The sequence below is a fragment of the Argentina silus genome, assembly GCF_951799395.1.
Source record: "Argentina silus genome assembly, chromosome: 1".
Lineage (NCBI taxonomy): Eukaryota > Metazoa > Chordata > Actinopteri > Argentiniformes > Argentinidae > Argentina > Argentina silus.
The window spans coordinates 4,943,437-4,963,253 of record NC_139655.1 but is presented as its reverse complement, the minus strand read 5'-3'; the positions used below and the strand labels follow the sequence as shown (position 1 = coordinate 4,963,253).

General features: G+C 41.1%; 1 protein-coding gene across 1 annotated transcript; it reads left to right on the top strand.

Annotated features, from left to right (window-relative positions):
* Window positions 1–690: 690 nt before the first annotated feature.
* Window positions 691–18,167, top strand: LOC310802037 (receptor activity-modifying protein 3; the record flags this gene model as incomplete). Its single annotated transcript, XM_083666288.1, has 4 exons — window positions 691–742; window positions 12,677–12,706; window positions 12,996–13,158; window positions 17,912–18,167. The coding sequence occupies 4 exons, from the start codon at window positions 691–693 to the stop codon at window positions 18,165–18,167; spliced, it is 501 nt and encodes a 166-aa protein (XP_083522414.1).
* Window positions 18,168–19,817: the final 1,650 nt, after the last annotated feature.

Here is a 19,817-nt window from a genome sequence, read left to right as displayed (position 1 = left end):
TTATTAGGTTTATTGGGTTGTGTAACCATTATATCCCTGCTATGCATGTGCACACATATTTTGTGGGAAAACTTCTTCTCGCTTCTATACATTTAGTTTCATTCTTTTATAAATCTTGCTGTGTAATTGTTGCTCCTTTTGTTGTTCTTCTTCTTCTTGTTATCCATTTGTTCCATTGTTGTTGTTTTTTTTTTACATTTATTATTTTCCATTCGAGTTTACTGATTGTAGGGTTACTGTTGTTTCAATCTGTCTTAATGAGAGTAGTTGCGACAATAAAATATTTTTCATCCGATGCAAAATGTTATCTAGGCTATTATATTTACTATGTTTGCCTATTTATTTTTGGAAGGAGAACGATAGATCACCCCTTACTCTCTCCCCCCTCCTTTCTTCATTCTGAGCGCAGAAGTCATTTAGCAAAGACATGTGCAGCCAAGCTTGCACAAGGACTGTGAGCCAAGGGGATGCGCATCTCATGTGTTGTTCGGGGCAAGAATTGAGGAGGTATAGCCGACTGCCAAGATCCAAGTTATTGCTGATTTCTGCGACGAAGAACATTTGAACTATGAGAGAACTTGCGCGGGCGTATTTCTATGGATAATTATGTTTTGCCACATACATTTATCACCGAGCTGAGATTTCATTGAAACCATCCGATTCGTGGGTGGGATCATCATTCTAAACGTGATGGATACAAATGCGTTCCCAGTGTTGAAACTTTTTGTGGTTGGAATTTTGGGTAAGTTTAGCCACATGCGTGTGGGCTTTTCAAGAAAGTATCTGATAAGGCTATATTAATAAACCATCCTCTTTGTCTAGGGCATAGGCCTATTGCACCCGTTTGAAATTATCGCAGTAACTCTAATACTTTGGAGTAACTGGATGAAATTCCTGATCTACGTAGATGTATTTGATGAAAAGCCTACATGCTGATGTATGACATAATATGCATGTATTTTTTTTTATTTTACGAGGTGACAGACAGGTGTTAATGATTTGTTTTGGCCTGATCTGATGGAAGACTATGTCATGTTCAAACTGGTCTCAGATTGTCAATGATTAGTTGAATTTCATACACTATCATCAAAATAAATCTCAAATTATATACTGTAACTTCTAGGCTATATGAAGTAGGGTAAAATATTGCACATGCAGTACACTTGAAATAATAAGTCAGAAAGTATGATGTTGTTGTATTTCGATTGAAAGGGGTTCAATTATCAGCCTAACGATAGTGATGAGTAATTAATCAATGATCTCAAGGGATCAATATCAGAATCTCCAAGTTAATTTCAATCTTTTGATTATGTATCTCAAACCCTACAGAGAGCAGTGTATAGACTTAAGTTGGTTTTGTCCTGGGAGTTGTATTCTGGTCCTCATCAGCAGATGGTTTCGACACAAACCTCTCAGAGCACCCACGAGATCAACATAATGCTGAGATAGAAGAATATGGGTCAGAGAGAGAGAGAGAGAGAGAGAGAGAGAGAGAGAGAGAGAGAAGAGATCTATACTGAAGCCCTGTACATTCAAAACTGTCCAAAGCTCTCCTGAATACCTGCTGTATAAGCAGCTAATTATGTCCAGAGGAAAATATAAAGGCAGGTTTACCACTCCAATGGGCATTATACATACATGCAATCTTCAAAAGCCGATTTCAACAAAGGCACAGAGGGGGGGGGAAGTGTTTCATGTGTAGTAAAATGTATTTCAGATATATTACATAATTGCACTAGATCTTCAGTGCAATCAGCATTGTTCCACTGAGTAAGCTCTGTTTGCTTGAATGGGCAGATGATAATGGATATTAGGCGTCATCAACATTCTGAGGCCAAGCATAATGCCGTTGGCTACGTCTTCACAGCTGGACTGAAACCATTGTTGTTGAAACGATGCTGTGCACGGAATGCTTTAAACCTTCTAATAAAATCCAAGTGTTCTAAATGTACATGTTGTTGGTAGATTGATCAGTGGTGATAAAAAAAAAAATAAGTAGTAGAACATGACATTAAAACAGCTTTAATCTGAGTTTCTTATGTGAATTCTCTGACAGTACTTATGTATGTTCCTTTTAGCTGCCCCCTCAACAGCAGCAGGAAAGTGTAAAAATATGTATTCATCAGGCTAACCTTGTTAAATTTTCATACACTCAGTGGGTGCTTGAACTTGGCCTCTGTAAAGCCCAGTTTTAGAAGCCTCAAGCTGAGAAAAGGAGCAGACACTCCCCATGTAGGCATAGTGCCATTGTCATTGCACTGCCAATGTTAATGTTAAGTCACAGCAAGAGGGCAGAGTTGCAACAGGGTTTCAAATCAGCTGAGAATAGCATCGATAGTGTGCTGTGCATCAGCCAAGGAGCTGTGGGTTACATTTCACACTCCTGAGGGTAAGGAGCTGGAACACACCCATGTCTCTTGAAATAAACCAATTCCTTTAGCAATAGAAACAGTATCCACATTGTATCTACTAGTAGTTTGGACGTGCAGACAGGAAAACGCGGTGAAATAGTTTTGACATTTCAACATTGTGTACATGAAACATGTCACATGTTAGTCACACGCCTCCCGGCGCTTTCGGTGTACATTAAAACTGAGGTGAACCCGGTTTACCATGTTACACTCTTTGTGTTGAAGTAAGTATTCAGCAGTACTGTTGAGCACGTTTTCAGCTAAACTGAACACTTACAATGGAAAGGCATAGGATATGTTCTCTGCTCAATGTGAAAACCATCCTCCATCTCCATCTCCATCTCCATTTCTGCCCCCCCCCCCCTCTCTCTCTTTCTGTTTCTCTCGTCCTTTTCTTCTCTGCCTATCGTTTTTTTACACACAACAATCCTGTGGCTGTTTGGCAGTACGCTGTGCTGCATGGTAAGGACTGGCACTAAGACAGATTCAGCAAATGAAATGGTGACTGTCCACTGCATGTGCTGCATGTACACATGTACACACAAGAATAGATGATTTAAGTTGTATTGGTGTAACACCATGGTTGGTGTGTAGGATGGCAGATCTGGAGTGAACCACGAGGACAGCTGTGTGATGTGCATTCAGATAAAGAAACACTGCTTTCTCTACTACTGAATCCTCTCCTCACTTTAGGCAGCAAGATTTACTCAAAAAAACCAAATTACTCAAAGACCATAGCATAGCCACCAACAGCATACTGCTGTATTACAGGGCTCACCTACATTATTTGTGACACTGTCACATTATAGAAACCTTATACAGGAAGAGTAGGAGAACCTATGCTACTTCCATATGAAGGTCTTTATAATCAATCTATGTAATTACAATGTAATAGGCTAGTAAAAGTAGTATGGAGTAACAGCTGTAGTTGCCTGTGATCTCATACTATGGGGACAGATATTGATGTTGATCCTCATGGCAACGACTACCTTGCCAATGTTTGAATTTTCCCAAAACGTCTTCTCATCTGAGAAAAGAAGTGACTGACTCCCACCTCAATACAGCTGCTGGATTTAAAGCATTGTCATTGTTTTATGTCATTGTTTTACTGTTAGTGTGCCAGTGGTATTTGATGTTGATGTGTAAAGCAGATAATACACTGCCTTGCTATTCTAGTGTAGAGGAACTTGTTTTAAAAAAATATGTGCCCCACATATTATGCGTGGTATTTGGAAAGAACTGAAAGCAGAAGGAGGCCGGCAGACATTCAGATTTTCTTTCATGGATTAAATTGTTGGCTTGATGTTGAGAACAGCCGGGACTATTAGCGAAATGCCTCAGTGACTTGTCCACTGTATTTTCCTGTTGTTTTTCCCCCCCCCCATTTTGGGCTGACTTTGAAATTCAAAAGCCTTGGTCGAGTGGCTTGGAGGCTTCCTCTCCTGCCAATACACCATATTATAAATCTCAATGTCCTTTAACTGTAAACAACAATATGCCTAAGTAATACTGATAGGTGTGTGATGTCACACACTGTAGCTGAACATTCTAGCTATCCCATCTTACGAAAAACTATCCCACAGAGCATATTGCAATATTTGGCCTATTTGGTTGTGAGATCAGAAATGATTGGGACATCTGTAGTCAAATACAATGTTTCAGAAATTCATGCTCTCTTGGTCATATATCAACATTCATATGGCCTTGGCATTCTTAGAATGTTTTAAGTTTGTTCTTGAAATATTTTTGAAAAAGGCTATCAGATCACTTCTTAACTGGACAAACAGAGTTTAGAGGAACGTAAATCTTAAATAGGCACATTCTGGAAAACAAAGATGTATGTCTAGGAGGTAATGCGAAATGAAATACGAGAGAGAAAAAAAGAGTTAAACCTCATTGTATATCAAATTTAGATTCAGACGTGTATACTGTAGGTGCATGCACTGACAGTTCCAAACAGACGGAATGTCCCTCCTCGTAGTGACGATCCCTCACATGATTTCATTCAGTGGCATTCTTTTTCCTCCGACCACTGTGTTTATTTCTGTCTCTCTCCATCACGGCCATCCAAGACACCCCCTTCCTGCTTTTGTTTGCCAAGTGCCGAGATCCTCTCTCTGTCTGCAACATCCGTGTCACTCCTCAGTCCCGTCTTCCTCTCCCTTCCTCGACCAACAACACCCCCCAGTGTCACAATCCCAGAATCCCATATGGGTCCTTCCAAGTGGACCTTGGGTGGAGGGTGTTCTGTCAATCATGAAATCCACCGTAGCTATGTACAAGGGTGAAGTTGCCCCTAGACGTTGGTCTTCGGCCAGTTTTTTTCTCCCTATTTGGTTAGGTTATTAGGATATTGACAGGGTAAACAGATCCTAGAGCTGTGCGTATAGGGGCAACTTCACCCCAACTACAACCCCAAATAACTCTCCTACCCTCTTGCATTCACTAATTTATTGACTCCCACAGCTACATTTTCCCTGCATTGATGTAGGGTATTACTTCAAAGCTTTAGTGCTGAGCTGTTAGCGATTAGCAATTAGCCACCAGAGCATCACATGACAGTACTCTCTGCTATTGATTAATTTTACTGTAGGAAATGGGTTCCTCTTTTCTAATGCATTTGTATTTGCTCGGTGTTAATTGATTATATCATATTTGTCCATTTTGATTTGAGTAAAAGTGATTGAGTTATCATACACAGAGAATTACTTCAAAGGTCACACCCACGCAGCGCAGTGGTTTTGTATTGGGGCTAATTCTTGTTTGTCCCCTGGGCGCTGTGGCCTGATTGAAATGTGAATTATGTTGTCCACTGGATTCGTTTTGTGTAGGGAAAGAAAGGGGCTTTGAGCAAGGCCTATGTGTGGAGCCTATTGATGAGGACATCTGACACTAGAGATAGATTTTGTCATGTCTTCTGAACCTAACTATTTACTCTTACAGCAATGGTTGTTCTTATACCTGTGTAGTAACACTATTATTACTAAAATAACAATCATGTGTGAGTAGTTGCTTTGCAATTGTACTGTGATATTTTAGCTTTGGTTTTGCTATTACACAAGTGAGGTTGATGGAACAACCACTGTTGCACAGTCCATTCTCTCTTGCCTAAATGAAGTCTTTTGAAATGCTCTATGAAGAGGGGTCTACTGCAACGCTCCCATTCTCCCACAGCAAGGGCAACTAAATCAATGAATGAACAGAGCAGGTCTGGGAACACTTCTGAACCCCTCTAATGATCTATCATTATTGTATACTAGTCCATTATTGTGCCATACACAACTGTGTCATGTGACTTTAGACACAGAAATGTGCAGGACTGAAATTAGTCGTCCGATGGACCGATTCTTATCTTGAGACACAGGCAAATAACTCTCAAGTTCACATAGATAATGCATTGATATCAAGAAGAGGTTTGGAAAATGTGTATCATACAAAGGGGTCTGTGGATTGTGGATTAGTTCAATACCATTTACCACTATAGACCCTCATTGTCGATCTGGATGACTGCCTTTTTAACCTTCAGAGCAGGACCTTGACAGGAAGAGTTTGTGTGTACTTCAGTGAGTGACAGATGAGCTTCAGATAGTAGCATGACCTTGAGGGACCTTGACCAGTTGAAGTCAGTATCACAACCACATCCTCCCATTGTTTTTTTGTCAACTATTAGAACCTGGGTGAGCCCTTAATGTTGCCTCAATGGTGTGATAATACATTTGTAAAATTACAGGGGAAGCAATTTAGACAACAGCAACGTAAGCGATATTTTAGTTCCCTGTGGTGTGGTGGATGTCTAGGATTTACCACTCTGTACTTCAGCTCTTCGGAGGTAAGAATCAAGAAATAAGTCCTGAGTAGCCACAATATATGAGTCCAGTATTTATTGCTTGCAAACAAGAGACAGGAGCCTAACAGCAGCCCAGCGTAGATCCGGGGGTCTGTTTAACGCAAGTCTGAAGAGGCGATTATCAGGGTTGTCTTTTATGCAGATTAAACATAATGGTAGGCGCCGCCAAGGCTATCACCTGATGGGCCTGTGCTTACGCAGGGAGGGGGCGAGAGAGCGAGAACAATGGGGAGACTTTCTCATTGATCAATCAGCGTTCAACATTTCACACCTATCGGCAAGATACGTCTGTCCCCCCATTACTGCTCTCCCTCACCACTCCCTCCAAAACCACCGCTGTTCATATGGTAAATTATACAGTGCTTCTCAGAACAATGGCTATAGAACTTTAGAGGTGTGGCAAGAGAAAAGGTAATCACAGTATTTACACAAGTTGTATCAGTCATATGAAAGTGTATAACCTGAAAACAGTTCTATCAATGTATTTTCCATAACAGTGGTCATTGGCTCTACACTGTATTTATCAAGACAGTCAGTCAGTTTTTCTGACTAAAAAAGTAAATGAAAGTAAGTAACCGTTTTCTCATGCATTGTTTACACCTAATCCTCCACTAATGAATACCTGGGTGTCTTAAAGTGGAACTATCAAGTCATGTTCAGATATAATTCAAACTGTAAGAGAATTGTTGTACCTATCTACATATTATTTTGGGATTCTCAATACGTCAATGTACATTGTGTATTGTTCACAAAAAAAGTAAGTACCAGTTTGTAAAATGAGTCAGGGTTGCATCTCTGTATTCTGAGATAGCTCTACTGTACCTGTGATTTTTGCCTGTGACTGGACTCATATGAGGTTAATAACTGTCTATCCACATATATTACATCTAAAAATATCCCATAAAATAAGCCCCCCTTTCACAATACACTTGAATGATCTCCCCCTAATATCCTCATTTATCCACTGAGGAAATTTGAATTCCCACAGATCGTTAAAGTGGCCCGACTTCAAGGAGTCTCTTTTTAAAAAAAATATGTTTTTAGGGCATTTCTGCTTTATTGGGATAGAGACAGTAGAGATTGACAGGAAGGATGGGAGAGAGAGGAGGGATGACATGCAAGATAGGTTGAGGGTCGGAATCGAACCAGGAACCTTGCGATTACATGGTAAGCGCATTAGTGCGCTACGCCACTAAGTGCCCCACTTCAAGGAGTCTTAAGGAGAGAAGAAAATGCTCCACTTGATAAGAGTGCTGCACTGTCTGCAGGTGTGACAAACCACCCACATCTAGCTACCGAAACCAGTACATGTATTCACAGCGTTCTCTTCCATAGCATGAATGTGACTCTGATTTTCTAGGATTAGATTTTCTAGATTTTCCTCAGCAGTTGTCTTTCTAGTCTCTAACATGTCACCTTCTTATGCAAACTAGCAGCATACATTTCTTTGGAAGGAATGTCTTCTTTGATCCTCTGATTGTTCTCTGTGTTCCATTATTTGTCCCAAGTTCGTGAACACAAGTCAATTAGTGCATCTCCTGATACTGCCAGGGTGCTTGAGGAGAAACAAAGCAAATCCTCCACCTTATCTTCAAAGCAATGGAAATGAGGTTAGCATCGTTGAGGTTTTACAGAAACAGGCACAAATGAAGTGCAAACATACAATAAATAGTGTCATATATATGAGCCACTGCATCTAACTTTACAGACAGTCCTACTGCAAAGGAAAGTCAGCTGTGCCTGAAATTAGGTCTGTCATTCTTAATCCAGGACCTATCAAAGCATGACATCTGCAGAGGGATGTTTCTGTCTGGACTGCTGTCCAAAAGACTCTCCCTCTCCCTCTCCCTCTCCCTCTCTCTCACTCTTTCAGTCCTTTACTGATTACATTGGGTTCAAGCTTTTAGTTAACCTCCAGCAGCCTTGAGGAAATGACTGTGGTAGATTAGAACTATCACATTATGGAGAAATTAGTTACTGTTAATTAAGACCTTTTATGCTCTTTGAGGCTATGTCCCTGGGTTTATTACTAGGGAGCTATTAAGAAGGATATGCAGAGAGACATCCATCACACTGACCACAAACTGTCCCTGCTTTCCTGAGGCACCTTCTTGCAAAAGTGTTCGCAAAATATTCTTATAGGGCCAATTGCTACTAAACGATCTGACTTGCCCATTAGCTGAGTGCTTACATCTGCTTAGTTAATCCAAGGAGGTAGTGATGACCATTAGAGTACCGTAATTTCCGGACTATTAAGCGCACCTGAATATAAGCCGCACCCACAGATTTTTTTTTATTTTTTTTATTTTGAACATAAATAAGCCGCACATGTATATAAGCCGCAGGTGCCTACCGGTACATTGAAACAAATGAACTTTACACAGGCATTAACGAAACACGGCTTGTAACAAAAAATAAATAGGCTTTAACGAAACACGGCTTCGGTAAATTAGCGGTAAACAGTAGCCTACCAAGCCTACCGACCTCATCCATATTTATGATGTCGTCCGGGCCGATGGAATGCTCCGCTATCGTTGCATCAGTGAATTTGCAGAAGTTTGAAACTTTTTCCTCGTAGTCGGGAGGGAGCTGCTGACACAGACTCGTCCGTACCCTGATGGACAGGCCTTTACGTCTCATAAATCTGAGACACCACGATGGTCCACCTCTAAAATCCTCAAACTTCATTGCGGTGGCGATTGTTTTGGCTTTCAAAATGACTACCGTAATCAGAATGATGGGAAGTTTGAGCGCGCTCGATTTAATCTAAACAGTTACATTGTTTCACCTTAACCCGTTCGGCAATTTCATTGGTCTAATGAAAGCTTCATGCCGCCAAAAAACTGAGCACCGTCACATAATGTGTTTTTTGCTCAGTTTTTTGGCGGCATGAAGCTTGTGAAAGCGGGAAAAATCCATAAATTAGCCGCGTCATTGTTTAAGCCGCGAGGTTCAAAGCGTGGGAAAAAAAGTAGCGGTTTATAGTCCGGAAATTACGGTACACAATTGAATTCACTTGCAACCAAAAAGCTGTCCAAATTTGTCTGAGGAACAGCTAGTCTATTAGATATTTAAGTGTACAAATCTCCAATAGAAGAATCCAAGTTGTAATCGTTTCTCACTTAACTTGTAACTACACATTCATAATGCCATTGTATTATTTTAAATAATGGACTAATATTGCTTTTCGAAAAGCAAATCTGACAATCTGAGACCTCTGTTATATTGGCAGGCTAAGTACTTTGCTGTCAAGACTACATCCAATGTCTTTACAATTTGCATAGTTTACTTTGAGCACAATTGACGTTTTCCCCCTTTACTTCCTTGTTTTGAAATGTGTGGTAAAGCACAGCACACATAAAACAATTAAATGAAGCATAATTAGCCTATTCATCCCGAAAACATGTAAATGTCCTCACACGGGCTATGTTAGAATTCTTAAAATTACAATGAATTTTACTGTCAATGCGCTTCTAATGCTATATATGTACAAATAATGTAGTCTTTCCGATACGTAAAAATAGTGGAGGTATTTTTGTTGATCTAATCTGCTAGTTGTATTTTGGCCTATTGTCGACAGATGATGCTGTCATGCACGTTTAGGTATTAACAACTTAAGAAGAAGAAGGACGCAGTTACCATTGGTTAAACGGTAGACAAACCTGAACCAAGAACTTTCCGTGCAAATCAGCGAAACGCATGATTGATTTGACAGAGCAAGCACGATTTAGGTTCAGCATAAACTAGCAAATTTCTGTTTTTTAACTGAAAAATGCTAGGTGACAGAGCAACAGTTTTCAGCTCTTTGTAGTAGTATTGCTACTTATATAGATAGACGTTGCTCATATAGGCTGTTTCCAAATGAGGTGGTTGCTAAGGCAACTCATTAACCTGCTTCTGTCCTATGAGTTAAAAACTCCATCCTTTTTTGGAGCCTAACAGAAATCAAACATGACTTGTTCCAGGCTGGTGAATTTTATGGATTAGAGAGTAAATTGTGGTATGAAAGTAGAAACAAGACTAACTTACTTTAGTCTTATCAAAGCTGTGTTTGAATTTCTCCCCTGATTAATGGGTTTGGCCCCTCTCTAACTCAATGTTTTTGCAAAACGTAAATGTAAACGTATTACTCAAAAGACGCCTCGTTAGTCAACCAGTGTGTGACTTAAGCTCTCTGCTTAGATGTTTCCCATAAACATTGCCACTCTACTGCCAAGTGAAGAGGAACAAGACAGCACAGAGAACACAGGCAGCCAAAGCAGCAGCAGCAGCAGCAGCAGCATCAGCATCAGCATCAAACCACAAGGGAGGACAGACTCACCTCAGACATGCATTGCAAAGTCATCATAAAGTTTAGATTCGTAAAGTCTGCTACTTTTCCCCATACTAAGGATAGCCATCCTCCACTGGATGCACTGTAGCATCCAACATGATATTCAGGGCTGCTTTGAACTTGATTGTTGGCATCCAGAATCATATCTGTCTCTGGATAAGAGATGCACGTCAATGACTTTAATTGCATTGCAGGATTGCAACTCAATGGCGTGTTATCATCTACCCTGGTAGGATTATTTGAAGATTTCATTTTGGAAATATTCTCTGGTCATGAAATGGTTGTGCTTAGAGTTTCCTCATGCTGGATTTACTTGGATGTTGATGTTTTTTGGTTCCAATGTATGCCTAGAAAAGCCCATAATTGAAATATTATACAGGTGGGGGTAAACCCTTATATAGTAGTGATATACTAGAATAACTCTTTCTAGGATTCTAGAACTTTCAGAAGAATTAGAATGGTTAAGAATTAAAATTCTCTTGAACATTCTATGACATTAAGTGTGTGGTAGAAGGGATATGAGATCTCTCTCTGCCCTGGAATCTGTGATGCACATTAGTGGTGCTGGGGGTTTGGTGGGTGGGACTGATTTGTAAAAACATTCACTGTGTCCACTGTGATGACCCTGCATTCACGTCACTAGCTCCCCGCCACTGTTTGAACTTATCACACTTCTCGATCGCATGCCCCTCTGCTTTGAACAAGTCTATATCCTGCGGCAGGAAACTGCTAAATTTAGCATAGTGGCTCAACAACAGTTATCCCCCAGGCAATCTTGAACTGAATGGCATGGTTTCAAACTGAACAGCGTGGTTTCAAACCTCTCCAAGACTTCTCCATGACAGTAGAGAACTCTACTGTGACCTCCTCCCAGACAGTCAAGAACCTTGGGGTGATCCTTGACAACCACTTATCCTGTGTGGCGAACATCACAGCGACAGCACGCTCCTGTAGATTCTTCCTCTAAAACATCAGAAGGATACGTCCATTCCTCACCAGAGAAGCAGCACAACTTTTGGTCCAAATACTTGTGATCTCTCGCCTTGACTACTGCAATGCACTCTTGGCCGGGCTCCCCTCATCCAGAATGCTGCTGCCCGTCTGGTGCTCAATCTCCCCAAATTGTCCCATGTCACCCCCCTCCTTCACACCCTTCACTGGCTCCCGGTAGCAGCTTGTATCAGATTCAAGGCCCTGGTGCTCTCCTACCAGGCGGCAAAGGGAACAGCCCCTCCCTACTTGCAAGCAATGGTCAGCAAACACCTGCCCGATCACTCTGCTCTTCCACCTCGGCTGCCCGCCTGGCACCGCTGCCTCTACGTAGATGCAGCTACGTAGATGCGATGTTCCTCTAGTAGGCCTAGTGCCCTCACTACATCGAGTTTGAAATCTGCTGAAGGTATCAAGTTCCCATATAATGAGAAGGGAACAAGGGAAGGGAACAAGGGAAGGGAACAAGGGAAGGGAACAACTATTCTATCTCCCAGTGGTAATGAGTCAGACGTGACATTGGATTTGCATTCACCACAGGAGCGTTTAATTCATTATAGCCCCTTTGGGCGAGGCATTGGGTCAGGTGTGAGTGGGTGGGTGGGGGTGTTGGGGCGCATAAGGAAGACGGATGCCTTTCTCACAGAGATGATATGGTCCCTGCACCTGGCTCTCTACCTAAGACAGGCAGCCATAGAGAGAAACACTGCACTGCAGAACACCATTAGCTAACCATCTCAGAAGGAACAGTATCATTCTCTCTCCCTGTGATTTTACTGTCTGCCCATGCATGGTAGCAGCAGCTGGATCACTCAAAGCAGCTTGGCGTTTTTCCTGAATATTCTCTTGATGATTTGGTTCAGCTGTGCATAATTTATTGAGTGATGATCAAACTGCTGCTTGATGAACAGGATATTGGTATTTCTTCCCCTTTTCTATCAGAATTAGTTCTGAACAGGATCTGAAGTATTGCGCCATCTGGTCATAAATGCCATATTTCAAATTTCAAAGTGTATTAATCAAGTTTCACTAAGATTGTTGTCATGCCTATTTCTAACTGTGTATCCTGTCTCTGTTTGATTTTGTCATTGACAGTGAACACTTGGATGATGAGAGGCTTGTCAGGTAAGCATGTTTAACAAACTCCTTCTTTTCAGAAACATCAAGCACTAGCCATTTCATTCAGATGCTGTGGCATGTCTGTCAGGCCTCACATTTTAAGTGCTGAACATACAGTAATCTCATCTCAAAACGTTGGTTTTCTAAACGGACTCTCCTAACTGTCTCCCAGACCAAAGTTACAATCACAGTTAAAAACAGTTAGTTAAAGCCACAAAAAGACTGTCAGTTTGAATGATACCGTTGATACCAAAAGCTATTCTGCTGCTAATGTGGACCTCTTTCTATCCCCCAGCCACAGATACCTTCAATGTTGAGTCTATACCACAAAGGTCTCGTGTCAATATGTGCAACGAGACCCATCTGCTGTGGGAAATGGAGGTATGTGGGGAGGGCTTCAAGAGGGAGATGACCCATGTGGATCCTCAGAACTGGTGCAACTTAACCCACTTCATCAGGTAAAGACTCACCTCTCCTCTCCCTTCCAACCTCATCAGTAAAGGCAAGTGAGTCGTTCAGAAGTGAATTCCAGTGAGTCCTAAAGAACCACTGTGGAGCATGACATTGCACATGGGTTGCAGAGGCATTTTAGAGTGTAAAATGGTGCCTATGAACCACTAGGCCCCATTCTCTCTGGCAGTGTGTGGGTGTGTGCATGTGTGCATGTGTGCTCATGTGCCTGTGTGTGTGTGTGTGTGTTGTGGCTGCTGACACAGAGCAGCACATTTGAATTCTGCTGGCAGATACAGATATTTGTGTGCTTGTCGTTGTCTGCCAACTGTCCCACTGTCCCCAGGGCCAGTGGATGGCATCTGTGACTGCTGGCTGACCCATGGTTCTCTAACACCCATAAACTTATACAACACACACACATACTGATTAATATTAAGAAAGTGACCGCTGGGTATATTCTCTATTAATGCTCTGCCAGGCCTGTACTGCAGGCATCTTCAGTTGTTGTCTGTCTTTTTGCCTAAAATCTTATCATCAGGAAATGAAATGCATGTTCAATTGGAATTAAATCTAAACTTGGCCAGTCAAGAGCTTTTTGGCTCTGAAAAACTCCCTAATTGCTATGGCAGTATGTTTGGGGTTTATTGCCTTAATGAATGATGAAGCTCCAGCCAATGAATTTGGAGGCATTTGCTTGTACTCGAGCAGACAAGATATTTCTATACACTTCAGAATACATTCTGCTGCTGCTGTCAGCAGTAACATCAATTAAGGGCTAGCCAGTTATTTTGGCAGCTATACATGCCGAAACCATAGCCCCACTCCACTATGTTTCGCAGATGAGGTGGCAGGCTGTAAATCTTGGGCAGATCTTTTGTTCTCCAAACTTTCCTCTTGTAATCACCCTGGCACATGATAACATTAGTCTTGTCTGTCTACAAAACCATTTTCCAGACTTCTGCAGGCTTTTTAGGTACTTTTTTAGCAAACTGTAACCTGACCAAACCTTTTTGAGGATAACTAGTGGTTTGCACCTAGCAGTGAAGCCTTTTTTTTTTTCTTAATCATGGTGAGCATTCTTCCACTATAGAAGTCATACACTATAGAAGTCATCCACTATAGAAGTCTTCCTTGGCCCACCAGCCCGTTTGCGATTGCTGAGTTCACCAGCGCTGTCTTTCGTTTTCAATTATGTATGTATGCTTTGGCTTGAATGTCTGATTATTCACCCTCATAAAGGCTTACTTGACTTTCAATGTTACTAAACGTTGACAGCTCTCTTATACCTGCACAAATGATGTGATGGAACACACCTGACTGAAGCCAATTTTCTCTATACTTTTGGTGTCCTGAAATAGGGGGACTATGTATAAAAAGGTTTGTAATTTCTAAATGATGAAACCAATTTGAAGAAAAAGAAAACATTTCATTAAAGCTGAGAATCTCTACTTTAGCCGCATAGCAATTGATTGATTTCAAATCCAAACTGTATAGAGCAAAAAAAAGACAAAATGCTTCCTCTTTCCAATACTTATGGAGGGCACTGTAGATAGCTGAAGATGGTAAAAACTTGAAGATGCAAAAGGAGGAAGCAGCTAGATTGTAAAATAATATAAAGAAAGACTAAAGGCTGGAAGTATATCAGTTTTCAACATTTTGATTTCACTTTGATTTACATCATACAGATGATATAAAACTATTATTGTTTTTTCTTCTGTTTTGTTCTCGGTACATTACTTCTCCATGGGGAGTCCATTTGTGAAGATAAACATGTCCTGTTGTAGCCCTTTCCCCACCAGCTATTTACAGATATAGGATATAAGGAAAACATACAATATCCCACAACCACGTCTCCCACGGACAGGGTTTCACGAGACAAGCCATAGTAGGACCATCTCTAATAACCAGGGGGCACAGATCTGTTTAATTCATCAGGGGCACAACTGCTGATATATACAGTAAAACTACTGTACTTACACTGTACTTTCATGTTGAGAAATACAACAAAACACATTTGTAGAACATCAAGAGTTGCAGAAGATCATCTAGCTGTTTTTTCAACACTTGCATTTTTAAACCTCTGCCCATTTATTGGCATAGGCGACATACCCACATGTACAGTATTTGAAGAGAAACTCACATTTAAATGTACATGTTTACATGTTACTGATGAGACATGTACATTTTCATGGACATATCCCCAGAGGGAGTCTGTGAGACTCTGATAAGACAGAGGGCGAGAGAGAGACAACGTTTACATAAACATCTGGTCCCCATGTAGATTCTGAGCTGAGAGAAATGGAGCATGGGACCATTTCAGTAAGGCCCATTTGTACACATTCATGTGATATCCACCCAAATATATAGGCAGTGTTATCGTTTCAAATGAGCAAGTCTAAATCCCCTCGTTGTTCACAGGGAAACAGATGGGCAAGTATCAGAGGAGGCCAAAAAAATAGGTTGTTATTACAGAACCAGTCAGAGTAAAATCTATTTACTGTAACTGGAAGGGTCAGTTTTTTTTTTTTCTCTCTCTCTCTCTCTCTAGACCTCAGATATTGTCCTCAACGCCCATATCTAAACCAATCCTGTAATCATCCATATTGGATCTGGGTGGTCCTCTGTGGCTCAGTTGGTAGAGCATGGCGGCAGTTGGTAGAGCAACCCTAACCCTAATAACGCTTAGGTTGTGGGTTTGATTCCTGCTGGGACCATATATACTGAAATGTATGCACTCACTGCAATGTAAGTTGCTTTTTGCTGACCACAGTAAATCTCGTAGCTACGCATGTTATGAATTTAATATTAGCTTCTATAGTACTGGCAGTTTCCATATAGCCAGAGGCCCAATAGCTGCTTTTCGACAGCAGTACCAGTGTGTGGCAAGGCTTACTAGTGGCCAGCAGTTGAATTGCCTACTATATGGACTCAAGTCTCTGTGTGGACTTTGTGCGATCACCAACTGATCATTAATCATTTGCAGTTTCAGATGCGCATCATAATAGCCGATGTTTTACAGTGATAAATTGACTACAATGCTGGTATTGTGGGCTGTTTTTGTTCAGTGAGTAGGAGGCATAGAACTTGCTTGCTTTCCTTATAAATCAAAGACTATTGCATCTAAGAAGACTATTGCATCTAAGAAGACTTCAAAGGTTTTTGAACTATTTCCGGTACTCTCACTACACCCCAAATGTACAGTATACTGCTGCTGCTGGAACAATTATTCTCGACTGCTCTTCCAGGTTTCACTCTTCAAAAGTCTCAAAACACAACAGTACTATATTGTCTCTATAATGAATGACATCTAAAAACCCCAGTGCACCCAACTAGAACATTAATTTAAAAGTAACTGTATATGCAACAGACAATATCAGTTTTTAATGGAATGTGTTAGCCCGTTATGATGCGTGAGCTTTTACTTGTTTTAAAAAGAAAATGTCACTGCACACAGAAAACTTATAGATTCTTATTTCATTACTTTTACATTGTTACTTTAGTCAACAGCTGGTACTATATTTTGTACAGTTTTCTTTCATTCCTTACTTGCAAAAAAAATGACTACAGATTTAGCAGAACACCGATCCATAGAGCCTAGAATACCCTTCCTTATCTCAGCAATCAGGTGGCTCCAGCCCATATGGAGACACAATCTATATATATATACACTTAACAGGGGCTCATTTGATTTGCAGCACTTAAGCAGAGATCATTGAAACACTGATGGCCATCGCCTGACGTCAAACCACAGCCCTTGCAAATAAGAGCACTGGAGTGATAGCTAAACCGAAATCAAACACAGAGGTAGGCAAACCACTTTGGTCTCGACGAGTTCTTCTTAATGGTGCAGATCAGACCTGTCAAGCTAATCAAGCCTCTCGAAAGGCCAGGTCCCACGTCATCCAGAGTGCTACTCAACTCCTAACCAATGTACTGTACCAAACCTGGGAAGTGCAGGACATTTGTGTTAAAATGGAAAAAATTAAGTGTGCTTGTTGTGCATGTTCTAATGGGTAGATCTTAATGCACATAATGGGGCCCAGGGCCACTTGCTTAAAAACAGAAATGGTCCCTTATGAGGTTTTCTGTGTGCAGTTTTAAGCCAATGAGGTGCATTTGATGTGTTATTCAAACATTCCATCCAAAGAGGTGTACTGGTGAAATGACACAATCCGAGCACACGGTTTATACTGTCATTAGTTCACTTGCTATCTGGCTGCTTCAACAACTTCCACAGATACAAACATACATACATACATACATAGATAGATAGATAGATAGATAGATAGATAGACAGACAGACAGACAGACAGACAGACAGATAGACAGATAGACAGATAGACAGATAGACAGATAGACAGATAGATAGATAGATAGATAGATAAGTCAATCACACCAACCACCAGTCTTTCATGTTATGACAAGTGATGCTAAATTATTGATGGTTATAAGCCGCATACTGCAAATATTTAGATGTTTTAAGAATTTTGGGGAATAAATTCCTGTTATTCATTTTAGACACATCCGAAGCAGCACAGCGTAAAGTAGCAGCTAAGCTTCTAAAGCTTCTAAATAGGCCCTTATCTGACATTATCCCCTGAAATAGTGAACACACGCTGAGTTACTGAGTAGAGTACATGATTCTCATTCTAATCCATGACTTAGTTTACCCTGTCCACACTCTCTCTGACTGACAGAGAAATCTTGAACATTAATGGTTTTAACCCTTTGTGTCCCTGTGCTCCCGTCTGTCCCTAGGGAATACCATCTCTTCTCGGAGTGCACAGAGACAAACGCGGAGCGAATCAACTGCTACTGGCCAAACCCCCTGGTGGAGAGCTACATCATCCGCATACACAAGCACTTCTTCTCCAACTGCACCCTGGACCATGTCATCTGGGTGGACCCGCCTGACGAGACGCTCACCATCCTCATCCTCATCCCTGTCTTCCTCACCCTGGCCATGATCGCCCTGGTGGTATGGTGCAGCAAACGCAGCGATATCCTCGCCTAGAGCCCCCCCCCCCCCCCAACTCTGAAGCCAAGTTGCTGTCCAACATTAGAAGAGACCATGAACCCTGTTAGCTAGGGAGGAAAGAGTCATCCTTATAGGACTACTGAGAGAGCCTACTGTATCACTTTGTTTGTTCATCATTTCATTTTCAACATTGCAGGATAGGGTGGATTGAAAGGACCAAATAAGCCATAAGGCCTTTGAAGTTGAAGCCTATTTGTCTGGATTGGAACTGGGGACCTATTTGTCTGGATTGGGACTGATCCTTTGAGAGATATGCTATGCCCTACAGACCTGATGCACATGCAGTACATTTGGGATTTTCAGTGCTTTGTGTGAAATATGACAGTCAGAGGCCCCAGTGACTGCCTCAGTATCATAATGACTTATCAGACACTTTCTAAGTCCTTGGATACATACTCACGGAGAAGGATCCTCAATGGATGTTGATAATGTTGATAAATTGACACCGAAAATGTACAATCCTTTTCTCCACCAGTGACATCTACTGTAAAAAAACCTCTAATTTTTCACCTGTTTCACCCACCATACTTTCTCTATAGCCATCGCACGCTGTCCTGCTTCCTCATGTGCCCCTGTGTGCAGCCTAGACTAGAGCATGCACTTATGCACTCATGTGTGTAGCCTAGACTAGAGCATTTACTGTAGTCTGTTCCCACAGTCAAACTGTTGTCCCCCCCCCCCCCTCCGCAAAGCAGTGTTGAAGTGCCTTCATTTCTCCTCATGTCTCCGAGTTGTTGCTGAGACGCCCCAGAAGTTGTCATCACTGATTGCAATGCTTATGTGGTGAAAACCCAGCAGGAATCCTGTTGACGCTAATTGTGATTTAATTCCTGTTTAATTGTTCCAGGGAGGTGCGGGGAGAAGGAGAATATACATCTGTCAGGATAAGCCGCGCTAATTTTCAGATGATATCTGGGGGTGCCAGGAGTTATACCTTTGGTATTATGGAACTGTTTAATTATTTACTGTACTGCTATTTAATGTTTTAATTAAATGACTTAGAATTAGTCTGTGCACTGGCTGTTAATCATATTGTCAGAAGTTCAAAGTAATTTACCCCTCCCCTTGTCAAGATAATCATCATCTGTTGTTCTCAACCAGTTCTCCTGCTCCATTTCTCCATTTTCTTCAAAATGCATTGAGCATTGATGTGTAAATGTCTTCACAGGTTTAAGACTCTGATTCAATACTTCAACAGTCTCAGAGCAACATGTTTATGTCTGCAAAACTGCTCTTATCTGTAAAGAGAATGTGTCTTCTCACGGTGGTTTAGAATTCAGAATTAAACCTCAACCATGCTGTTGAATTCACAATACACAAGGCCATATGGAAATGTTAGAAGTGATGATAGATTAGATATTCTGCTGTGTTGAAAAGAGAAGACAAAAGAAAGTACATTCTGAAAGTGGGAAGCATTCATGTAATTCAAACAAACCAAGAATTAAACAACAGAACCATCATTGTGAATGTACGACATCTTAAAGATCTTGACATTGCTGCTAAGATACAATCACCAAGATGGGGGGATGGAGAAGCGGTACAATGAAAACTACACATTTTGTATTATTGTTTAGGATAAACAAAGCAAACAAGACAACAGGAATTATTTATATGAGGAGAAACAGC